At 43.0% G+C, this 24,812-nt stretch overlaps 1 protein-coding gene across 1 annotated transcript in view; it reads right to left on the bottom strand.

The window, feature by feature from the left end:
- Positions 1-24,812, bottom strand: part of LOC144667924 (zinc finger protein Aiolos-like) — a 162,350-nt gene that overhangs the window by 121,286 nt on the left and 16,252 nt on the right. The window contains exons 2-3 of the mRNA XM_078529537.1: positions 21,834-21,885; positions 20,842-20,958 (exon numbers count right to left, since the gene is read on the bottom strand). Of these exons, the coding sequence (XP_078385663.1) occupies positions 20,842-20,958; positions 21,834-21,882 (166 nt within the window). The 5' untranslated portion in view covers positions 21,883-21,885. The remainder of the gene's footprint in view (positions 1-20,841; positions 20,959-21,833; positions 21,886-24,812) is intronic.

The following is a 24,812-nucleotide window of genomic DNA, read 5'->3' on the forward strand; positions in this document are numbered from 1 at the left end:
CTGAAGTTCTACACTGTACTCCTGACAGTTTACAATTGTACTAAGTTTTGTGTCGTCCGCAAACTTTGAAATTGTCCCCTGCACACCAAGACTGAGATCATTTATATATATCAGGAAAAGCAAGGGTCCCAATACCAACCCCTGGGGAACTCCACTACAAACCTCCTTCCAGCCCAAAAAATACCGATTAACCATTAATCTCTGTTTCCTATCCCTCAGCAAATTTTGTACCCAAGTTGCTACTGTCCCTTTTATTCCATGGCCTATAACTTTCCTCACAAGTCTGTTGTGTGGCACTGTATCGAATGCCTTTTGGAAGTCCATATACACATCATATACACCAAATCAATGGCCTTGCCCTCATCAACCATCTCTGTTACCTCTTCAAAAAACTCCAGTAAGTTAGTTAGACATGATTTTCCTTTAACAAATCCATGCTGAGTCTTCCAAATCAATCCAAATTTTTCCATGTGACTATTAATTCTATCCCAAATAATTGTTTCTAGAAGTATTCCCACCACCGAAGTTAAACCATCTGGTCTGTAATTTCAGGGCAGGTCTTTGCAATGTTTTTTGAACAAGGGCATAATGTTTGCAATTCTCCAGTCCTCCGGCACCTCCCCCGAATCCAGGGAACATTGAAAGATTATTGCCAGTGCTTCTGCAATTTTCACTCTCACTTCCTTCAATATCCGGTCCCGGTGCCTTGCCAACTTTAAGTACCAGTAGCTTATCCAGTATCTCTTCCTGATCAATTTTAAACCCTTGTAGTGACTGAGTTTCCTCCTCTGTCACCATGTCCTGGGCAGCATCTGCCTCATAGGTGAAGACAGATGCGAAGTGTTCATTTAACACCTCAGCCATGCCTCTTGCCTCTATGGGACAGAGAGAGGGAGAAACAGGGAGCAAGAGAGAGAGACAGACAGAGGGAGAGACAGACACTTTTTGGTCCCTAATCAGCCCTAATCTTCCTTTTAACTTCCTAATACTATTGATGTGCTTGTAGAATACTTTGGGATTTCCTTTCATGTTAGCTGCCAGTCTTTTTTCATAACCCCTCTTTGCTTCTTGTATTTGCTTTTTGACATCCCTTCTGTACGTTCTGTATTCAGCTTGGTTTTCAATTGTATTTGCTATCTGACACCTGTCGTAAGCACACTTTTTCTTCTTTAACTTAATTTCTATCTCCTTTGTCATTCAGGGAGCTCTGGATTTGTTTGTCCTACCCTTCCATTTTGAGGGAACGTACCTTGACTGTGCCCAAACCATCTCCTCTTTGAAGGGAGCCCGTTGTTCAGCTACTGTTTTTCCCGCCAACCTTTGGTTCCAGTTTATCTGGCCCAGTTCTGTTTTTGCCCCATTGAAGTCCGCTCTCTGCCAGTTGATTATTCTTACTCTGGACTGACTAATGTCATTTTCCACTGTCATCCTAAGCCATATGATACAATGATCACTGTCCCCTAAATGTTCCTCCACTGTCACGATCTACTCGGCACACCTCATTCCCAAGAACCAGGTTTAGGAATGCCTCCTTTCTTGTTGGACTGGACACATTTTTCCTTAAGTTTGATGCTTTCCTTAACTTCTTTAGTTAACCACAGCTGGTGGGTCCTCCCTTTCGAATTTTTTTTTAATATTAGGAATATACTTACTCTAAGTATTCCGGAATCTCCCCTTAAATGTCTGCTACTGCTTCTCTATTGATCTATTCCCTGGGCGTAGTATCCCAATTCTCTTCAGCTAGCTCAGCTCTCATGCCACATAATTGCCTTTACTTAAGTTTAAAATACAAGTCTTAGACCCACTCTTCTCCCTTTCAAACTGGATGTAAAATTCAATCATATAGTAGTTGCTGCTACCTAGGGGTGCCTTTACTCTGAGGTCATTAAGTAATTAAGTAAGTAATTAAGTAATTAATATCACATTACACAATACCAAGTCTAATATTACCTGCTCTCTGGTTTGTTCCAGAATGTGCTGATCTAAGAAACTATCTCGAAAGCATTCTATGAACCCCTCATCCAGGCCACTACTGCCAATCTGATTTTTCAAGTTTATATGTAGATTAAAATCACCCAGGATTATTGCCGTCCCTTTATCACAAGCATCCAATATTTCTTCTTGTATACTTTGTCCTATATTGTGGTTACTATTAGGGGGCCTGTAGACCACTCCCACGAGTGACTTCTTTCCCCTACTATTCCTCATCTCCACCCAAACCGATTCTACATCCTGATCTCCTGAACCAAGGTCATCTCTAACTATTGCACCAATGCCATCCTTGATCAACAGTGCTACCCCTCCACCTTTATCTAGCTTCCTATTCTTCTTCAATGTCATATACCTCTCAATATTCACCCTGCAGCCATGTCTCTGTAGTGGCTATCAGATCATATTTATTTACTTCAATGTGTGCTTTCAATTCATTTATTTTGTTATGAATACTATGCGCATTCAATACAGAGCCTTTAGTTTTGTCTTTTTGTTATCATTCTAACATCTAGTCTTGACTATTCGTGTATTCTTAGGTGTTATCTCTCTGCCCCTTCCTGCTATTCTCCGATCCTCATTTCCCATGTTACTATTATGGTGTCCTGTCTTGAATCTATCCCTTGATTTGCCACATCTACCCAAGCTTGATCCCTTACTCCCCATTGTTTAATTTAAAGCCCTCTCTACTTCCCTAGTTATGCGATTCGCAAGAACCCATGTCTCAGCACGGTTCAGGTGTAGACTGTCCCAATGGTACAGCCCCCACTTTCCCCAGTACTGGTGCCAGTGCCCCACAAACCGAACCCACTTCTCCCACACCAGACTTTGAGCCAGGCATTCATCTCTCTGATCTTATTTGCCCTATGCCAATTTGCACGTGGCTCAGGTAATGATCCAGAGGTTATTACCTTTGAGGTTCTGCTTCTTATTTTGGTACCTAGCTTCTCATACTGACTATGCAGAACCTCCTTCCTTGTCCTGCCTATGTCGTTGGTACATACATGGACCATGGCATCTGGATCCTCCCCCTCCTACTGCAAGTTCCCCTCCAGCCCTGAGCAGATGTCTTGAACCCTGGCGCCAGGCAGGCAACACAGCCATCTGGACTCTTGCTCTTTGCTGCAGAGAACAGTGTCAATCCCCCCCACCATACTGTCCCTACTACCACTACATTCCTGTTTGCTCTCCCGCTTGAACGGCTTCCTGTACCACAGTGCCATGGCCAGCCTGCTCATCCACCCTGCAGACCTTGCTGTCGTCCACACAGGTTGTGAGCACCTCAAGCCTGCTTGTCAATTGCAAAGTTTGAGACTCCTCCGCTACTGTCTACTCAGTTCTTCCCTGCCTCACTCACAGTCACATCCTCCTGTCCCTCACTGCTGACCAAAACAGACAACTCTATTCTAAGAGGCATGACCATCTTCTGGAACAAAGTGTCCAGGTATTTCTCTCCCTCTCTTATGATGCGCAGTGTCTGCAGTTCGGCTTCCAGGTCAATAATCCCGATCCGGAATTCCTCTATCTGCCTACAGATCTGTTTGTCCTGGATAGCCTTGGCGTCCAAAAGCTTCCATGTTCCACAGCTGCAACATAACACCTGTCCTGCCATTGTTACTTATGTTATTTAGTTAACTCAATTTAATTACTCGCTTAATCAACTTAGAATAATTCCTATGTATACCACACCTCTTTTCCCAGTGCACTGAGTTCCCACATGAACCTAATTTGCTACTCACTCAGTCTCCATCTCACCCTGGCGTAGTCATCTGACTCCTCACAGGCCCCTTACTGAAGGCACTGGAGAGTGCAAAGGCTACGGGCCCTGACAATATTCCGGCGATAATACTGAAGACTTGTGCTCCAGAACTTGATGCACCCCTAGCAAAGCTGTTCCAGTACAGCTACAACACTGGCATCTACTCGGCAATGTGAAAAATTGTCCAGGTATGTCCTGTACACAAAAATCAGGACAAATCCAACCCGGCCAATTACCGCCCCATCAGTCTACTCTCCATCATTAGTAAAGTAATGGAAGGGGTCATCGACAATGCTATCAAGCGGCACTTGCTTAGCAATAACCTGCTCACTGACACTCAAGTTTTGGTTCCAGCAATGTCACTCAGCTCCTGACCTCATTAGTCCATGTTTGAATCAAGGCTGTAAAGGGCTGAACTCAAGAGCTGAGGTGAGAGTGACTGCCCTTGACATCAAGGCAGCATTTGACAGATTGTGGCATCAGGGAGCCCTAGCAAAACTGGAGACAATGGGAATCAGAGGGGAAACTCTCCGCTGGGTGGAGTCATGCCTAGCACAAAGGAAGATGGTTGTGGTTGTTAGAGGTCAATCATCTTAGTTCCAGGGCATCACTGCAGGTGTTCCTCAGGGTAGTGTCCTAGACCCAACCATCTTCAGCTGCTTCATCAATGAACTTCCTTCCATCAAAGCCAGAAGTGGGGATGTTTGCTGATGATTTGCAAAAAGTTCAGCACCATTCACAACTCCTCAGAAACTGAAGCAGTCCATGTCCAAATGCAGCAAGACCTGGACAATACCCAGGCTTGGGCAGACAAATGGCAAGTAACATTCGTGCCACACAAGTGCAAGGCAATGACCAGCTCCAGCAAGAGAGAGTCTAGCCATTGCCCCTTGACATTCAATGGCATTACCATCGCTGAAACCCCACTATCAACGTCCTGAGGGTTACCATTGACCAGAACTGAAATGCACTAGCCATTTTAATACCGTGGCTACAAGAGTAGGTCAGAGGTTAGGAATCCTGCGGCGAGTAACTCACCTCCTGACTTCCCAAAGCCTGTCCATCATCCACAAGGCACAAGTCAGGAATGTGATGGAATACTCCCCACTTGCTTGGATGAGTGCAGCTCCCACAACACTCAAGAAGGTTGACACCATCCAGGACAAAGCAGCCCTCTTGATTGGCACCCCATCCACAAACATTCACTCCCTCCACCACCGACACACAGTAGCAGCAGTGTGTACCATCAATAAGATGCACTGCAGCAACTCACCAAGGCTCCTTAGACAGTACCTTCCAAACCCACGACCTCTACCACCTAGAAGGACAAGGGCAGCAGATAGATGGGAACACCACCACCTGGAAGTTCCCCTCCAAGCCACTCACCATCCTGAGTTGGAAATATGGGGAGGATTTTCCCCTCGTCGGGCAGGTGGGCCCGGGAGCAGCTTCGCAACGCGCTGCTGCCTGCAATCAAGCCCCGACTGCGATCGTGCACTGATAACCTCAGTGCTGCCGGGGTGGGGGCGGGAGGAGTGCGAGCGCAGAAGTGTGCGCATATGAGGGGATGCGCTCAGTGAAAGCTCCCTGAAGGCACAGAGCTGCCTCAGGGAGCTGAAGATTTTTAACCTGAATAGCAAAGATTTCAAAAATAAGGAAATCATGTCCCCACATGTGACATGGACAGGAACATGTGGAAAATGAATTTTAAAAACGTTCATTGGTTTTTTAGTCACTGTCCGTAATCTCATCACACCCGTGGATAGGGTTTTGTTAAAAATACAAAGGCCGCCTGGCCTATTTGCCCATCCGCCAGCCGAACGGTTGGACGGGCAGTGAAAAATTCAGTTTAATTAAATGATTAAGGGCCTTAATGGGCCTCTTAATTGTCGGCGGGCCACTGCTGCCTCTTGCGCGTGCCCGCCGAGCAAAATATTGTGAGTGTGCGATGACGTTGGGACGCTTGCCCGATGTCATCGTGCGCTATTTCATTCCCATCCTGGTCGGGCAGGCGCCCGCCCACGAGACGAAAAATTCTGCCCTATATCGACGTTCCTTCACTATCGCTGGGTGAAAATCCTGGAAATCCCTCCCTAACAGCACTGTGGGGGTACCTACACCACATGGACTGCAGCAGTTCAAGAAGGCAGCTCACCCCCACCTTCTCAAGGGCAATTAGGGATGGTCAGTAAATTCTGGCCTAGCCAGCAATGCCCACATCCCGTGAATGAATAAAAAAGAGTAGTTTATTTTTGGTTGTTCAAAACCCATGGAATCTTTTGACTTATTCACTTAGTAATCGTCTTGAATCTCAGACTTATCTCCTTTGAACAAAACATTATTGGTCTCTAACTGGATCACCCCCACATCCTGGGGTCTGGCCAAGGATCATAACAATACAAAGCCAGAACGGCTGGAGCACAGAGACGTCGGAGGCTTGTAAGGCTGGAGCAGGTTACGTGATAGAGAGAGGCGAGGAATTTCAAAATAAGGGTGAGAATTTTAAAATTGAGGTATGGCCAGAATGAGGGCCAATGTAGGTCAGCAAGCACCGGAGTGATGGGCGAAGGGAACTTGCTGTGAGCGAGCGTATGTGGAGCGGAATTTTATGTGAGCTGGAGTTTATGGAGGGTGGGAGACGTGAGGCCAGCCAGGAGGGCATTGGAATAGTCATGTCTACAGGTAACAAAGGCAGGGGGATGAGGGTTTCAGTAGCAGATGAGCTGGGGCAGGAGTGGAATCAGGCAAAGTCGCAGAGGTGGAAGTTGGCAGCAGTCTTGCTGCTGGAGCGAATATGTGGTAGGAAGCTCATCTCCTGTGTAAAGGTACGTTACTGCCGCCTCTGTGTATGAACGTGGGGTGGACCACCAATTAGCACATGGGGAGAAGAGTTCATCCGAAACTTGTTGCCCGTTCACCTATCACCCCTGTGCTCGTTGACTTACATTGGTTTCCAATTCAGCAACACCTCAATTTTAAAATTCTCATCCTTGTTTTCAAATTCCTCCACTGGCCTGGCCCCTCCCTATTTCTGTAATCTCCTCCAGCCCTAGAGATCTCTGTGCTCTTCCAATCCTGGCCTCTTGAGCTTCCTGGTTTTAAATGTTACACCATTGGCTGCCTAGGTCCTTAGTTCTGGAGTTCCTTCTTTCTGCCTCTCTACCTCTCTCACTCCTCCCTTAAGATGCTCCTTAAAACTTATGCCTTTGACCAAGCTTTTGCTCATTTGCCCTAATATCTCCTTAGTGATATGGGGCTCCGTGTCAAATTTTGTTTGATAATACTCCATTACTACATTAAAGGTGCTATCTAAATGCAAGATGTCGTTGTGTTTTAATGACTTAGGAAGGGTAATCAGCAGATGTCCATCTAAACAGTAAGTCTGCTTTTCAGCAAAGAAAACAAAACTGCCGCATTAACTGTAACTCTACTTTCAAGCAGCTGTTTTCCAGCTGTCCAATCGGACACTATGAGGTGGATAATGCTCTTCGGGTGCTGCACCTACTTGCTGACCTTCTGCTGTGACATGAAGATTCCATAGTAACCCTGCTAACATTTGGCTTAATTTTACAATGCACGTATGCAGTTAAATGTTTATGGATTAGGAGTAAAATTTAACAGCCATTCAAAAAAATTTAAATGAGAACAAAAATATTGGTGCAAGTTGAAGGGGGGGGAGGTTATATTCTTTTAGTCTCCCTCATTCTTTCAAACTCAGCACACCAGTGAATAGGCAGCTACCCCTAAGGTACACACAACAATACCTTGATTAAATACAGTAATAATAGGCAACTTCAATTTACACATAGACTGGGTTTACCAAATCAGCACTTATGCTCTGGAGGAGAAATTCCTGAAGTGTGCACAAGATGGGTTTCTGGAGTCAAGGAACCAACTAGGGGTCAGGCTATTTTGGATTTAGTGTTGTGTGATGAGAAAGGGCTAATTAATAACCTTGCTGCAAAGCAGCCTTTGGGAAACAGTGACCATAATAAGTTTAAATGTGCGATAGTTCATTATGCGACTAGGGTCCTAAATCTGAAGAAAGGTATGAGGGGCAAGTTGGCTATAGTGGATTGGGAAAATACACTAAAAGATTTGCTGGTAGGCAGGCAATGGTTAGTATTTAAAGAAAGGCTACACAGTCCACAACAGATATACCTTCTTCTAAGGCACAAACATGCAAAGGGTAAGGCAAATCAACCCTGGTTAACAGAAGTTAAAAACTGCATTAGATCAAAGGAAGTGGCTTATAAGAATGCCAGAAAAAGTGGTAAACCTGAGGATTGGGAGCAATTTAGAATCCAGCAAAGGAGGATTAAGAAAGGGAAAAGAGAATATGAATGCAAGCTAGCGAGGAATATGAAGGTAGACTGTAAAAGCTTCTTTAGGTATGTGTAAAGGAGATTAGCTAGGGCAAATGTGGTTCCATTACAGATGGGAACAGGAGAATTTGTAGTGGAGAACAGGGAAATGGCAGAGAAACTAAACAGTTACTTTGCATCTGCCTCCACGGAAGAAGATATAAAAGAATCCCCCCAGATATACTAGGGGCTTGTGAAACTGAAGAACGAAAATAAATTAATATTAGTAATGAGGTAGTGCTTCGAAAGTTAACTGAAGGTTGATAAATCCCCTGGACCAGATGAGATTCATCCCAGAGTGTTGAAGGAGGTGGCTCAAGAGATAATGGATGCAATGGTGGTTATCTTTCAAAATTAAATAGATTCTGGAAATGTTCCTGTGGACTGGAAAGTAGCAAATGTAAGCCCACTGGTTAAGAAGGGAGAAGAGGGGGAATGGAGAACTACAGACCTTTTTTTTAATTCATTCATAGGATGTGGGCTTCACAGGCTGGGCCAGCATTTTTTGCCCATCCCTAGTTGCACTTGGGGAGTCAGCAGTAGGGAAAATGTTAGAATCTATTATAAAGGATGTGATAACTAGACATTTAGAAAAGAATGATAAAATTGGGCAAGGTCAACATGAATTTATGAAACAAAATCATCTTTGACCAACTTGTTGGGAGTTTTTTGAGGAAATTACTTGGAGCATTGATAAAGGAGAACCAGTGGATGTGGTCTATTTGGATTTTCAGAAAGCTTTTGATAAAGTCCCACACAGGGGGTTAGTAAATAAAATTAGAGTGCATGGGATTGGCAGAAATATACTAGTATGGATTGAGAACTGGTTAACAGGCAGAAAGCAGAGAGTTGGAATAAACAGGTCATTCTCAGAATGGGAGGCTGTTACTAGTGGGGTACTGCAAGGATCAGTGCTAGGCCAACAGCTGTTCACAATCAATATAAATGATTTGGATGTGGGGACCAATTGTAATATTCCCAAATTTGCTGAAGACACCAAACTGGGTGGGAGCGTAAGTTGTGAGGGGATGCAAGGAGGCTTCAAGAGGACTTGGACAGGCTAAGTGAGTGGGCTAGAAGATGGCAGGTGGAGTATAATATATAATGTGAATAAGTGTGAAGTTATTCATTTTTGTAGAAAAAAAAGAGAAAGGCAGAATATTCCTTAAATGATGAGAGGTTGGGAACTGTGGGTGTCCAAAGGTACCAGGGTGTCTTTATTCATTAGTCACAAAGTTAGCCTTCAGGTGCAGCAAGCAATTAGGAAGGCAAATGGTATGGTGGCCTTCATCGTGAGGGGATTTGAGTACAAGAGTAAAGATGTCTTGCTGCAGTTGTATAGAGCCATGGTGAGACTCTCCTGGAGTATTGAGTACAGTTTTGGTCCCCTTATCTAAGGAGGAATATACTTTCCATTGAGGGAGTGTAACAGAGGTTCACCAGATTAATCCCTGGATTGTCTTATGAGGAGAAATTGGGAAGACTGGGTCAGTATTCCCTAGAGTTTTGAAGAGTGAGGGGTGACCTCATTGAAACTTACAAAATTCTTACAGGGTGTGACAGGGTGGATGTAGATAAGGTGTTTCTCCTGGCTGGTGAGTCTAAAATCAGGGGACATTATCTCAAGACAAGGAGTAAGCCATTTAAGACTGAGATGAGGAGTAATTTCTTCATTCAGAGGGTGGTGAATCTTTGGAATTCTCTATCCCAGGAGGCTGTGGAAGCTCAGTCATTGGGTATGTTCAAGACAGAAATTGACAGATTTCTGGAGACAAATGGCATCAAGGGATATAGAGATAGTGCGCGAAAGTGGTGTTGAGGTAGATGATCAGCCATGATCTAATTGAATTGCAGAGCAGACTCAATGGGCTAAATGACCTACACCTGTTCTTATGTTCCTATCTCCATAGTATCTGTAAGGCCCCCAGCTTAGGGCATCTAAGACCACCTTCTTATTGCTATAGCTCAGTTCATGGTGCTCCATCCCGGGGGAGGGTGCACTGTTCTTTGCCAGCTGTCTCTGTACTTTCTAAATGTATAAAGATACTCATATTCTGTCAGTGCATTGTGTATTGTTGACCTGTTAACATCTTGACCATCTGGCTCATTAGATGTGGACAGCAACAAGCAGTTTGTGTGCTACATGTTCACACATTCACAAAAGGTGTTTGGTACCTGTGTACTCAGGTGGAACACCAAATAATCCACTTCTACTGCCTTCCCAAAATCCACAACAGGGTGCCCTGGTGGACCTATCATTTCAGTCTGTTCCTGCCCATTAAACTGATTTCTTCCTGGCTTGACTTTGTGTTTTTCTCTCCTTATCAGTCTCTTCCTAACTATATCCATCATTCTTCCTATGTCCTCCATCATTTTAACAGTTTCTGATTTCCTGGCCCTAATTATGTCCTCTTCACCATGGAAGTCCAATCCTTCTTTTTCCCCATTCACCACCAAGATAATCTGCTTCTTCCCTGAACGGAGACCCAGCCGGTCTCCATACACCAACATTCTCCTCTGCCTGGCTGAACTTGTTCTCTCATTGAACAAGTTCTCCTTTAACTCTACTCACTTCCTCCAAATAAAAGGTGTTGCTGTGGGTACTCACATGGGTCCTAGCTATACTTGTCCTTTTGTGGGATTTGCAAAACACTCCTTGTTCCAGTCCTACTCTGGCCCCCCCTCACCTTTTTCCGGTACATTGGTGACTGTTTCACCAGCGTTTCCTGTTTTCATCCTGATCTGGAAAATTTCATCGACTTTGCTTCTAATTTTTACCCTTCTCTCATCTTCACATAGTCCATCTTTGACTCTTGCCTTCCCTTTCTCAACTTCTCTGTCTCCACCCCTGGTGTTGGGTTACCATCCAATATTGAACAGAAGCCATTGACTCCTACACCTACCTCGGCTCCCCACTTCCTCACACCCTGTTTCCGGCAAGACTCCATTCCATTCAAACAGTGTTTCTATCTCTGTCGCATCTATTCCAATGATGCAAACTTCCATACTGTATCTTCATTTTTTTCTCAACTAAGGACCTCCCCCTCCCACCTTGACCATGTCCAATCTATTTCACACGTTTCTGCTCTCAGTTCTTCCCCTCCTCCTCAGAGCCATGACACTGTTCCCCTTGCCCTTACCTACCACCCCACCTGCCTCCCTATTCAACAGATCACCTCCTGCCATTTCCGCTATCACAAGTGTGATGCGACTATCTATCCCTGCCCTTCCCTTTCAGCATTCAGGAGGGTTTGTTCCCTCCGTGATACCCTGGTCCATTCCTCAATCACCCCGACACACTTCCCATGGCACCTTTCCATGCAAGCGCAGGAGACACAACACTTGTCCTTTTATCCCTTCTCTCCTCACCATCTAAGGCCCCAGGCACTCCTTGCAGGTGAAATAGCCATTTACATATACTCCTTTCACTTTAGTAGAAGTCTGTTCTACATTGGGGACCCTGAGCTTCTGGTCCCCTGTTGTTTTAATTCTCCACTTGCTCTCGCGCTGACCTCGCTGTTCTCAGCCTCCTACAGTGTTCCAATGAAGCTCAATGTAAGCTTCATGTTTTGAAGAGGCACTCTACAGCTTTCCAGATTCAATATTAAGTTCAACAATTTCAGACCATAATCGCTGCCCCATTTTGTTTCCTTTTTTCTTTACAGGTATTGGTTTTACTCTCATATTCTCATTGTTTTTACTTTCAGAATGCAGCTGTTCTGCCATTCACACCATCTCCAGACAAGTCTTTTGTTTCTTTACTTGTACCATTGCTATTCTTTTAGACCTCACACCACCAACTCCTTTGTTATTTAACCTGACTTTCACCCTTACACAGACCTTCCCCTTTGTTATTTATTCTTTTGAATTCATTGTAAGGCACAGAAGTTGAGTTCGAGATTGAAGAAAAATTGATAAATATCATTTAATATACAACTGAGAGATACATTTACAAAAAGGGGGATCACCAGAGATACTCAGCAAGTTGAATCTGACAATTTTGAAATTCAGATTAAAATAAATTCTGGCTAAATTTTCATCTTTAATGCTCTCAGTGCAGAGTTTTGAATCAAGGGCATTGAATCATAGAATGTTTACAGCACAGGAGGCCATTCAGCCCATTGTGTCCATGTCAGCTCTCTGCAAGAGGCCCGCTCCCCGCCTTTCCCTATAGCCCTGCAATTTTTTTCCTCTTCAGATAATTATATTCTTTTGAAAGCCTCGATTGAATCACTCACAGGCAGTGCATTCCAGATCCCAACCCCAGGCTGCAAAAAAAAGTGTTTCCTCGTGTCGCCATTGCTTTTTTAGCTGATCACCTTAAATCTTTGTCCTCTGGTTCTCGATCATTCCACCAATGGAAACATTTCTTTTTATCCACATTGTCCAGACCACTCATGATTTTGAATTATTCTAACAAATCTCCTCTTAATCATCTCTTCTCCAAGGGGAACAGCCCCAGCTTCTCCAATCTATCCAGGTAACTGAATTTCCTCATCCTGGATCCACTCTTGTAAATCTTTACTGTACCCTCTCTACTGCCCTCACATCCTTCCTAAAGTGTGGTGTCCAGAATTGGCCACAATACTCCAGTTGAGACAGAACCAGTGTTTTTGATGTGTTTATTAGAACTTCCTAGCTTTTGTGCTCTATGCCCCTATTTATAAAGCCCAGGAACCCATATGTTTTATTAATCGCTTTCTCAACTTGCCCTGTCACCTTCAATAATTTGTGCACGCATATCCCCAGTCCCCTCTGCTCCTGCAGTCCTTTTAGAATTGTACCTTTTCTTTTATATTGCTTCTCCTCATTCTTCCTACTAAAATGTATCACGTCATACTTCTCTGCATTAAGTTTAATCTGCCACATATCCACCCATTCCTACAGCCTATGTCACCTTGAAGTCTATCACTATCCTCCCGATAGTCCGCAATACTTCCAATTTTTGTGTCATCTGCAAATTTTGAAATTGTGCCCTGTACACCCAAGTCTAGGTCATTAATATATATCATGGAACAGAGGGGTCTTAACACCGACCCTGGGGAACCCCAATATAAACCTTCCTCCGGTCCAAAAAACAAATGTTCACCACTACTCTCAGTTTCCTATGAATTGGAATGCAGGCATCAGTTCCTAACAAGTTTCTACTTATAATGGAAATGACAGAAAATCATGTGAGCATTTGCCCAAATTCCTGTTAGGTTGCTGTTGGAAGGCAGAGCTTTGTACTAACAACAAAAATTACCCTGCTAAGAAGATAATGTTGACATTCATCAAAAATGAGACACTCCAAACACCAGTCTTTCGATGAATAATCAAAATGGAGCAAATAATTTAATGTGTAAGCTAAAAGCATTACGATAAACGATTTAGCATGTCTATAGGATCACAATGCACCATCATGATATCCCAAAGCTTCTTGCAATAAATGGAATATTTTTGAAGTGCATTAAGTATAGTAATGTAGATAATACCAAGTTCAACACAACAATTAGATGAATTATCAGGTAAACTGTCTTTAAGAGGTGTTGCTTGAGGGAGGGGAGTGGTGGCCAATACACCATAGGAACTCTCTGCTCTTTTTAAATAGTGACACAAGGTCCCTTACATTCAAATGAGAAGACAAATAGCACTTTGGTTCAAGGTTTCATTAAAATGACAGCACCTCCAATAACTTAGCCCTCCCTCACTCCTGCACTGAAGCTTGGGCTATGTCATGAGCTCAAATCCCTAGTGGGAATTAAAAACACACAACCTTCTGACTCAGAAGTGAAAGTGCTACCAAATGCGCAAAGGTGACATGTAAATGGTCAAAGCAACAAAGAAATTGCCTGGAAGAAAGTAGCACCTAGCAAGAGTTTCAGACCAATGATAAAACTAAACCGTGATAGCGGTAGTGTACAGTGTCTAAAACCAGACATTTTTAGGATGAGCCATGCATCAATTTTAATTGAGTAAAATTAAAAAAAACTTACCTGGGCAATTTGGCTAGGTGCTGCATTGGCGCAGTGTGGCGCCTGACTAGTTATCTCCTTCTCCACTACTGCACCAGTCTATTCCCATGTGACTCTTGACCCCACCCAGACCAGCTTGACCTCAACCACCCATGGCCCGAACCGAAAATGGGCAAGATCTGAAATCTGGCACAAGCTCAGTCCTGAGCTCGCTGGATTTGAGACACTGTTCATGCCTACCAAGTTTCAGAGCTGGCGTAAGGATATGACTGAAAGAATTTGAATTCTGGCAATGCAGATAAATATTGAGAATTAGTCGTCGAAAAAGACTTAATTAGAGGCTCCTTAAGCTAGCACAATGAAAAAGAGAAATTACGCAGATAATTAAAATGGAAACATTACATACTGTGAGCACATTATTGAGGGCACATAAGGAACATTGTTGGGATTTTCCTTTCTGTCTGTAAAAGTTGATGATAATATATCAACTTGAGGGAAAGAAGAATCTGGCTGGATGATATGGTGGGATTGGCAGATACGACATCATTCACTGATGTATTCCAACTATGCAGAGTCTGGAAAGCGTCATACCAAGAAGGCGTGAAGAGAAAAATATCTTTAAAATAGTTTCTCTTACATATTCTCTTCTTCAAATTCTGTTTTTAAAAATGGACACTATTGTTGGACTGATAAAATGGCCGCATGATAATAGTTCTGGAAGATTCTGCGCAGTTCCAATGGACAAAGCCTAATTCATCCTCCTAGAATGTGACACCCCTTTGCATTGTATGAACATTCCAGCCAAGCCAACACAAAGGACTTGTCGACAAGATGTCTGCACCAGCCAGATCTGGACAATGGAAGAGATACTGTGACTCCTCATCTCTAATGTTGTGCTAATGGTATCCTGTTTTTTTGACTACAAAGTGGACTAATTCCCAGAATACAAGAATGCTTTGCTGCATCTTCAAATACCTCAACCTGCGACCGAGCACCTAGCAAAAAGACCAGGAATGCTGCCAGACAAAGCCAATTGAAAGAACTTTCACTGGACATTGACTTACTGGACTCTATTCATGCGAATTAATGCCTTTGATTTTTTGTAAGTAACTCGCAATTTGTGACTTCTTTCTTCTTCTTTCCCTGTCTTTCTACCTTGTTTCTCGTGAGTATGAATGTGTGTCACGATCCCTTCCTCAGGTTTTCAATGTGTTAATAAATCCTAGTTTTGTTTCACCTTAAATAATTCACTGTGGGATTATTTTTAATATTAAACATCATAAACCGACGTTTGAGAAACACACCACGGCCCATTTCAACAAGGGAAAGGATACTAAGCAGAAACAAACTAAATTAGAAATTAAACTACCGCTGCAGAAAAGGGGAACAGTAATAATAATTCGATTCACCTCACACTCTTGTCTGTAACAAAAGTAATCAGCGCATCGATTGCCAACCAATGGAGTTGAGCAGACATGTGGAGATTCACAGCAAGTCAGAGGCACTTCTGTATGTGGCAGTGAAGACACTGATATTATCTTAACTGGCATTGAAGATTTCATAATTTGCCCATTCCCTTCTGCTTCGTTCAAAAATGCCTCTTATTCTGTTCCTTGTAACAATGTCGTCAGTTGAATCCAAGGACTAAAATGCCCCTTGCTGATAATTTTAGTTGCAAAGTCAGCATGAGTGTAAAATGGCATTTCTTCATTTGTTTGAAGTACACTTAGTTTTCATTTCTCTTCCAACTCCAATCTCAATATGAGTGAAGGACCCCCTTCCATTGCACCAGCCTGTTTGATCATAATGGCCAACATCAAGATCCTCTGCTCTCTGGATCCCCAATAAACTGCATCTCTTCCATTGATATTTTCTTAAATTATTGTGGTGGATTTTAACTTTACAGTTATTTTTACCTTGACAATTCCGCCCCAATTTACATTCAGCAGTTTAGTTTCCATCATGGCAGCCCCCCTAGTGACCTTAGAACCTCCTTCTAAAAACCTCTGCAAGTCTGTGCTTAAACACTTTGTTAAAACTTCTTTGTTGCTTTGAATGTCTCCAAAGGTTTGACAGATTCTGGCACCTTACACTTCGGAACAAGTTCTCATCATCTGGCCTCCCATCAAAGCTCTGATCAAGGTTCCCGAGTCTCCTCTCATATCGTTCTCTTCGTGCTGTAGTCCACGTCTGATCCTCTGACTCTTTGCATTAGTGCAAAAGTTCCCAAGACTCTGTGCTCCAACTCTGTTACTTCACCAAATCAATAACCCTCCTTGCTCACCATCAACCCATTCTCCATTATCCTGCTGATCACTCTACTTTACACTGAGCTCCCTTCAGATCCCAGTCCCCTTAATGCTCACAACCTGCAGTCCCCCCAGTGCAACAACTGAATTATTGCAACTTGTCCTTCAATGGGGCAATGGAAATCTCTTTCTTTAATTCCTCAAAGCTTTTCATCCCTCATATAGGTTTAACAACTGCTCCTGCCTCTGACCTTCGATGGTTACACCCTGGCCTTCATTTATTAGTATTCTTGGCCTCACTGATCTCAAATGTAAGTCACACATCACTAAAGCTCCTAGAAACATGGTTTCTCATTCTGTCTCAAATACTTGCTTCCCCTAAATCCATCCAACAACTCTTCATTTGGAGAAGCTCTTCCAATACCTATCTACCACTCCTAGACTGCACTTGGTAAAGAGCTTGCCATTTTATCAATGACACAGCTCTCACCCTAGTCTCCAACCTCTGTCATTGTCACAATCTAACCTGCCCTTTTCATTTTTAATTCAATATATTAAAGTCATAGAGTTCTGTTCTGCCCAATACCAACACTACTGAAAGCAATAGCTGCTGCACAGTCTCCTTCTTTAACTCACTCTTCCTTAGTTCCCCAAAACTGTAAAGTAATTTAACTATCACAGCCTTCAGTTTCCCAATTAATCTTCAGGCTTTTAAATCAAAGTTTGTGTCATCTAGTCACCACTTCCTGATATCCTTGCTCTCTTTTATTTGTTAGCAAATTGGTCATGTTCTTGAATGACCCTCGCCTTTTCATCTTGGTTTCTCATCCATGACCCCTCCTTCCCACCAGCCCCCAACTCACTTCCACCCCCAATTTTTGATTGTGACCAGCTTTAGTTTTTTTTAAAACTTGCCCCGTAAAATGATATTTGTGAAGCCTGTGGCTCTGAAACAAAGGGCTGAATTTTCCCATTCCCATGGAGGCAGGTTAGAAGGTGTGACTCGGAATAAAAGCAGAAAAGAATGCATCAGGTCAGCTACATAACGTCTGTCTGCCTGTGTGCAATTCTTCCAACTGGAGATTGCTGCAAGCCCTCTCACTGGGCTATACACGTCATTCAGCCACCCGCTGTCCTTAGAGCGATAGAGCTCCTGGAGGCGGCTTAATTGGCAACCCTCTGGGAAGATCATGAGTAGTGTTCCACCATGGCTACGTCAGGTTGAGGCCAACATCGAGATCAGGACCCAATCAGAAAAATCCAGTCCAAAGTGAATTGCTGAAGGTTGTAAGTGTGGAAGCAGCCACTTATGCATTTAGCATAGTGTACTTGGGCTTCAGCAAGGCTTTTGATAAGGTCCCGCATGGGAGACTGATAATGAAGGTAAGAGCCCACGGGATCCAAGGCAATTTGGCAAGTTGGATCCAAAATTGGCTGAGTGGCAGGAAGCAGAGAGTGATGGTCGAAGGGTGTTTTTGTGACTGGATGCCTGTGTCCAGTGAGGTTCCACAGGGATCGGTGTTGGGTCCCTTGCTGTTTGTGGTATATATAAACAATTTAGACTTGAATGTAGGAGGGTTGATTTTCAGATGACACGAAAATTGGTGGTGTGGTAAATAGTGAGGAGGATAGCCTTAGATTACAGGAGGATATAGACGGGCTGGTCAGATGGGCTGATCAGTGGCAAATGGAATTTAATTAATGTTGGGTGATGCACTTGGGCAGGACAAACAAGGCACGGGAATACACAATAAATGATAGGACCCTGGGAAGTACCGAGGATCAGAGGGACCTTGGTGTGCATGTCCACCGATCCCTTAAGGTAGCGGGACTGGTAGATAAGGTGGTTAAGAAGGCATGAGGGATACTTGCCTTTATTAGCCGAGGCATAGAATATAAGAGCAGGGAGGTTATGCTGGAACTGTATGAAACACTGGTTAGGCCACAGCTGAAGTATTGCGTGCAGTTCTGGAATCTGCATTATAGGAAGGATGTGATTGCACTAGAGAGAGTGCAGAGGAGATTTACCAGGATGTTGCCTGGGCTGGAGAGTTTTAGTTATGAGGACGGATTGGATAGACTGGGGTTATTTTCCCTGGAGCAGAGGAGATTGAGGGGGGACATGATTGAGCTGTATAAAATTATGAGGGGCATAGATAGGGTAGACAGGAAGGAACTTTTCCCCTTGGTGGAGGGATCAATAACCAGGGGACATAGATTTAAGGTAAGGGGCAGGAGGTTTAGAGAGGATGTGAGGGGGAATTTTTTCACCCAGAGTGGGTGGGAATCTGGAACTCACTGCCTGAAAGGGTGGTAGATGCAGAAACCCTCATAACATTTAAGAAGTATTTGGATGTGCACTTGCAATGCCGTGGCATACAAGGCTATGGGCCTAGTGCTGGAAAATGGGATTAGAATAGTTAGGTACTTGTTTGACCGGCACAGACTCAATGGGCCGAAGGGCCTTGTTCTGTGCTGTAGATCTCTATCACACTTAGACATCAATGGTGATGGGAAGGTTGAGATGTCCAGTCTTCTCCTGAAGTGCTCTCTTACACTTGTATAGTACAAAGAAACTCATTGAGAATCTGTAATGGATGTTTTTATTATTTCCATTGCCAAACCCAACCACTTGTTGCATAAACAGGGTTATGGTACACTTGTAAGTATAAATAAGGGTTATAACCATATGGGAATGACTTCCAATTATTGCACTGTTCATGACCACAGTCGGCCCAACTGGTCTATGTCATGTTTATGCTCCACATAAGCCTCCTTCCACCCAAAGGTAATTGACAGAAGAACCAGAGGGGAGATGAGAATGTGTTTTACACAGTGTGTTGTGTAATGTCCAACCCCTGTGCTGTATCATTCTATGATACTATATGTCAAACAATTTGTTGTGATAGTGAGTTCCATATTCTCACCAATCTCAGGGTAAATAAATTCCTCTTGAATTCCCTATTGGATTTATTAGTGACCCTTTCTACTTATGAGCCCTAATTTTGGACAATGCCCCAAGTGAAAACATCTATTCTATGGGCAAAGAGGGGGCAGGCCGACACATAAAATGACGCACGGTGACGTCGTGCGTGCAAACCAACGTCACCGCGCGTCATTCCGATCTTTCGTTCGGCAGGCGCGTACCGGAGTCGGCTGCACGCCCGCCAAACTGACAAAGGCCTGTTAAGCATTTAACCAAATTGACAGGGCTGCCCATCCAACCTTAAGGTTGGCGAGCAGGCAAAGAGCCCTTTGTCATGAGACCTCAACCACGGGCCATCATCCTTCTAAATGTTTTATGCACCTTCTCCAGTGCCGCCATATCTCTTTTGTAACATAGAGACCAGAATCATATTCTAAGTGTGTTCTAACCAAGGTTCGATACTAACTTTTCTGCTTTTAACAAACATTGTGTGGGCATTAATTTTCAAAAATATATAGCAGAAGAAACACATTCATGTCATGCTACTTCTAGCAGTGTTATGCAGGCTTATGGCGATTCCCCAGGGGTAGACAGTGCTGCGAGCCATGCAATCTGCAGTGTTAGAAGTGGCGCTACTCAGACAAATTTCTCCCCCATCTTAGGCGAGGAAGTCAGTATTAACTATCTTGTGAGATCAGTTCACATCGCTGGGTGAAATATTCTTTTTATTTTTACAATTGTGGATTAGGTTCCAGTACCAGAGCAGAAGAAATAACTCATTTTAACCTGATTCAACACCAATGGTAGGAGGTTTTGTGGTGCAGTGAGTAGCGTCCCTGCCTCTGAATCAGAAGTTGTGGGGCTCCAGAACCTGATGACCAAAGAAGGTGTGTTCATGATGTGGCCAAACCAGTTGATTATCAACCTGAAAATCCTTCCAATGCGCCTATGGCTGGTGGCATGAGCAGGAGAGACTCCTGGTCAGCCATGCTTGATGCAGAGTGGCACCACTCAAGCTATAGCCTCTGGTTTCAGGCTGGTGACCTGCCTTAGAAAAAACAAGCTGCAGAAAACAGATGTAGCTATGCGCTTTGTCTGCCTCATGTGTCTCTAGACGTGGGAAGTCTTCTAAGTCTAAGTCAATACAGATGGATCTGGCCAGTCCCATATAATAGAGGTTTTAGTTGAAAAACTGGTAGCGCTGCCCAAATAGTTAGAAACAAGCACATTATGTTGCTGTTAAAGTCCAATGCTTAGAAGTGCTTCAACTTTAAGGCCCATTGCTGTAGGTCAATGGATCTAATCTGGCCATGAAAACTATCCTGTCCTAGCCTGGGTGAGTTTTGCCAGGATTCACACAGGCTATTATTTGGGAGTGCCATAAAAATATAAGGCTCTATGTGTGAGCAAGTTGTGGATGACATGTATGTTTGATTCACTCTTCACAAATCGAATGACTTGTCATCTGTTTATACAATATAACAGCATCAATGGCTGGCAGTTCAAGGTCCATAAAGATCATCCTGGTCAAATGAAACAGCCTGACAGTGAGCAACCATCTGACAAGATAATCTGCTAAAAGTCCGATGTATTGTCTTACCAATAACGGCATCAGTGTTGAGCTGCTCCTGATTACTGGGATCCTGAACAGGGTCAGAGACATCGCCCTTCTCTGGAAGATCTGGAGCTTCACTTACAGTGGGGGTAGCCTCTATATCTAAGCAATAAAAAAAATGAAGCCTATTGTACATTACTATGGAAAGGGTAAATGTTGCAAAGTTTAAAAGTGCCGTCCAAGATCGCATTGTTAGCAGCAAAGTTACTAAAACAGTTAAGTCTTGTTCTAAGCTTATGTGACAAACTTCTGCACAAAAGTGATAGCAAATATAAGACGTCTCAGGTAAAGGTGCTCGGTTATTTTCCTTAAATAGCTTTCTAGACACAATACTGAATTTAACAATTTCAATAACCTTTGCCACCATTTTTTTGGATGGCAGCTATTGGTAGTGATTCTGTTATTCCCACTTCCACCTCCTCGAGGCCCATTTTATGTTTCTTTACTTAATCCATTATCATCTTCTTTTGTCTTGCACCATTATTGTTTAATCTCTCCAGCCTTCCACCTCATCACAGACCTTCCCTTCTGTTCACCCAAACCCACTTCCCTGCCTCTGTGCTTGCTTATAGCCTGTTGCATCCACTTCCGATGAAAGGTCATCAACCTGAAACATTAGCTGTTTCTCTCTCCCCAAATGCAGTCTGAGCTGCTGTGTATTTCCAGCATTTTCTCTTTTTATTTCAGATTTCCAGCATCTGCAGTATTTCAATTTTGTCTAAGTTATTTTACTTACCAACTTTTAAATATCCTAACATTAAAATTGCCCTATTTCAGCTGCATTCAAATCATCTCCAAACATAAAATGATAGTGAGTTAGGATTGTGCCAGGAGCTGAGGTTCCAAGTGTGAGGCGGACATCCTTCCTTATTCTAAAACTCTTTGGTCCTTTAGGTAGGGTTACTTGTTGGGAATGCCATAAACCAATATTATCTTCTAGGATGACATGCTATTAATTCAAGTAACAGCAGCATTACCTTCTTGCTGAGACTTTTCTTGGATTTCTTCCATTCCCATGTTAGACATATTCTGGAAGAGAAAGTATTAAAATCACCCAAATTTAAGAAACAAATTCCACTCTAATATTAATATTTTCTGAATATATTATTAACTACAATAAATGGAAGTTAATGCCCTCATTGGCGAACAGAGGACTTACAGCACATTAGGAAGACAAACAATATCTTGCCTCTTAGGTCAATTCTTATGTCAATTAAAAACACAAATGCCACTATTTGCACTGCTAAATTAATATATTTGTACACACTCCCACTGATTATTTTGTGGCTTTTATAGTTGTGATTTCACAGTCAGACAATTTAACTTGTAATATTTGAATTCCTCTATTCACAAAAGACAGAAATTTTTGACATGGGGGAAGAATTGTCCTGGTCATGTTTATGAATCTGTTGAATTATTCATGGTAATTTACTAATCTACTGTCACAAATTAGTCATTATCGTTCCTGTATTTTACACTTTTAAACTGCTGGTTGGTTAGAGGAGCCTGGGAATAGACATTTAATGAGTCAGCTCTACACTATTCCAGGGCATCACCGGAATAGGACTTCACAAAATCACCATTACCAAGCTGCCCCGATCAGCCAATTGAAAACAAAAAAAAAAACACTCAATCAGGAAAGAACTGAGCGATTTCAGCATTCGTGGATACTTGCCTTGCACATACAAAGCTATATGCCAATTCAGTGGAAAATCTCCCGAAACAAAAGTTAAGATCACTTAGTTTTACTTCTATTAGTACTCTTCAATATGACACAGCCTGACTCAACATCAATGTGGCGCCTGCCTCCAATATCAGATAGTCTTTACGGTAACCTTTCATAACGGCCATTCCGGTGCAGTAAATAGAAACAATTGTTCACAATTTAGTTCAACATCACAGGACCCTTTGGAGGCTGTATGAATAACTGTAATTCTCAGAATGCTCCATAAGGTGGTATCACTGGGACTCATCCACAAGATCACAGAACAGACACAGACCAGGTCCTTTACCCCATTCAGTAGGAACCTATAATGCTGTTTTGTTTTTCTTAAGTTCCAGAGTGTTTTTCCATCACTATCCAACCCAGAAATCTATTCCTTGTGTTGATCACTCTTCATATGCAGAAGAGCTGCCTGATAGTCTTTCCATAAGTTTGCCATTCAGAAATCAGACAAGAATGTTGGTCAAAAAGACTATTTAATGATGATATTAAAAATTGTTGAATGGATTTTGCCATGAATGGTAGAACGTCTGACATAATGGAGTTTCTCACTGTCTCCACCCTCTTAACCCAGTGCGTAAAAGGACATAAATCATTTTGATGCTGATACTGCATTGTTAACAGGCATGTAGCTCTCCTGCCCTCTGTTACAGAGCTGGGAAACTCTACAGGCTTAGCAGGATCAAAGTCCATTTTTTCTTGGGTCCCACAAATTGTTCTTGACAGCAAAATTCAGTTCTTATTTTCAAAAAAGATGATCCTCTTAAAAAGGGATTCTGAAAGTTAATGTTCCTTTAAAATGAGTTGACCTCCCTCCAACGTTATAAATGAAGCATTATAATAAGCCACAGTGACCTTGGAGCTGCAGAGGAATAAAATCATTCAAGGTTCCTCCACTTAACACCTGGAGTACTGTGTGCAGTTTCGTTCTCCATATTTAAGAAAGCATATACTTGTATTGGAGATGATACAGTGAAGATTCACTAGATTGGTCCCTGGGCTGAGGGGGTTGTCCTATGATGAGAGGCTGAGTAAATTAGTTCTATATTCTCTGGAGTTTACAAGAATGAGAGGTGATCTCATTGAAACATATAAGATCCTTAAGGGGCCTGATAGGATAGACACTGAGAACCTGTTTCCTCAGCAGGGAAATCTAAAACACGGGGCCACTGTCTTAGGATATGGAGCCGATCATTTAGGACTGAGATGAGGAGAAATTTCTTCACTCAAGGGGTAGTGAAACTTTGGAATTCTCTACCCTAGAGAGTGTGTTTCCGTATTTGTGTGTGTGTGTGGGGGCAGGTACCTGTGCGCAAGTGGGTGTGTGGGGTATTTGAACTTGTGCGGGATATGTGTGTGGGGGTGTGTGTATCTATGAGCGGTGTGTGTGTGTGTGTGTGTGTGGTGTGTGTGTGCGGTGAGGTGGGACGGGGTGTAGGATATGCCCATGTGTTTGTGTGTGCATAGGGTGGGGTGAGTGTGGGTGTGCGTGTGTATGTGTGGAGTTGTCATTGGTGTGTGTGTGTGTGTGGGATGGGCGTGGTTTGTGTGTGAGGTTGGTGCTTGTATGGGTGTGGGGTGTGTTTGTGTGCAGGGTGTGTGTATGGGGGGTGGGTGTGTGTGGAAGTGAATTTGGGTAAAAGACAAGATTGGATGAAGCTATGATGTGCCCCATCGTCAAATAGCATTGTAATTCTCCTGGAAGGCCACTGGCATCTGCTGAACCACAACCCAGCAACGGTTAAGCAGCTTCAGGGGTACAGGGTTGAAAATAGGCAAGTCTTAGTGTCAAATCTTCCTCTGCAAAAAATGTTCTATTAGAAAGCCAGATGGCCTGTCTCCTCCTTTAACCACTCATGTTATTTTCCTTTGTGGGTTTTAAAACCCTTGAGAATACAGAAATGTCATTCCTGTAATACTCTCTGAATAAAGTAACAACTGACATGTTGTTCTGTTTTTCGTTTTGATGCAAACATGAAACTGCTGGTCTCAAAGAGTTAAACCCACGACTACTGCTCTGCCTGCTCCTGACTTTGGTTACTATTCTGAAAAGAGTTTCTGGTTAAATTTGCTAAAAATTTAGCAAAACCAAATAACCAAACTCTAATCCTAAAAATGTTTCTCATGGCCCTTTACTCTCCAGTACAAATAAAGATAACTTTTAAAACAGGATTGTACTAAAGGAGCAGAATTCCCCCTTTCCACTGAAACTATAGGGCAATTAAAATTTATT

This window comes from Cetorhinus maximus, chromosome 25 (genome assembly GCF_964194155.1).
Source record: "Cetorhinus maximus chromosome 25, sCetMax3.hap1.1, whole genome shotgun sequence".
Taxonomy (NCBI): Eukaryota; Metazoa; Chordata; class Chondrichthyes; order Lamniformes; family Cetorhinidae; genus Cetorhinus; species Cetorhinus maximus.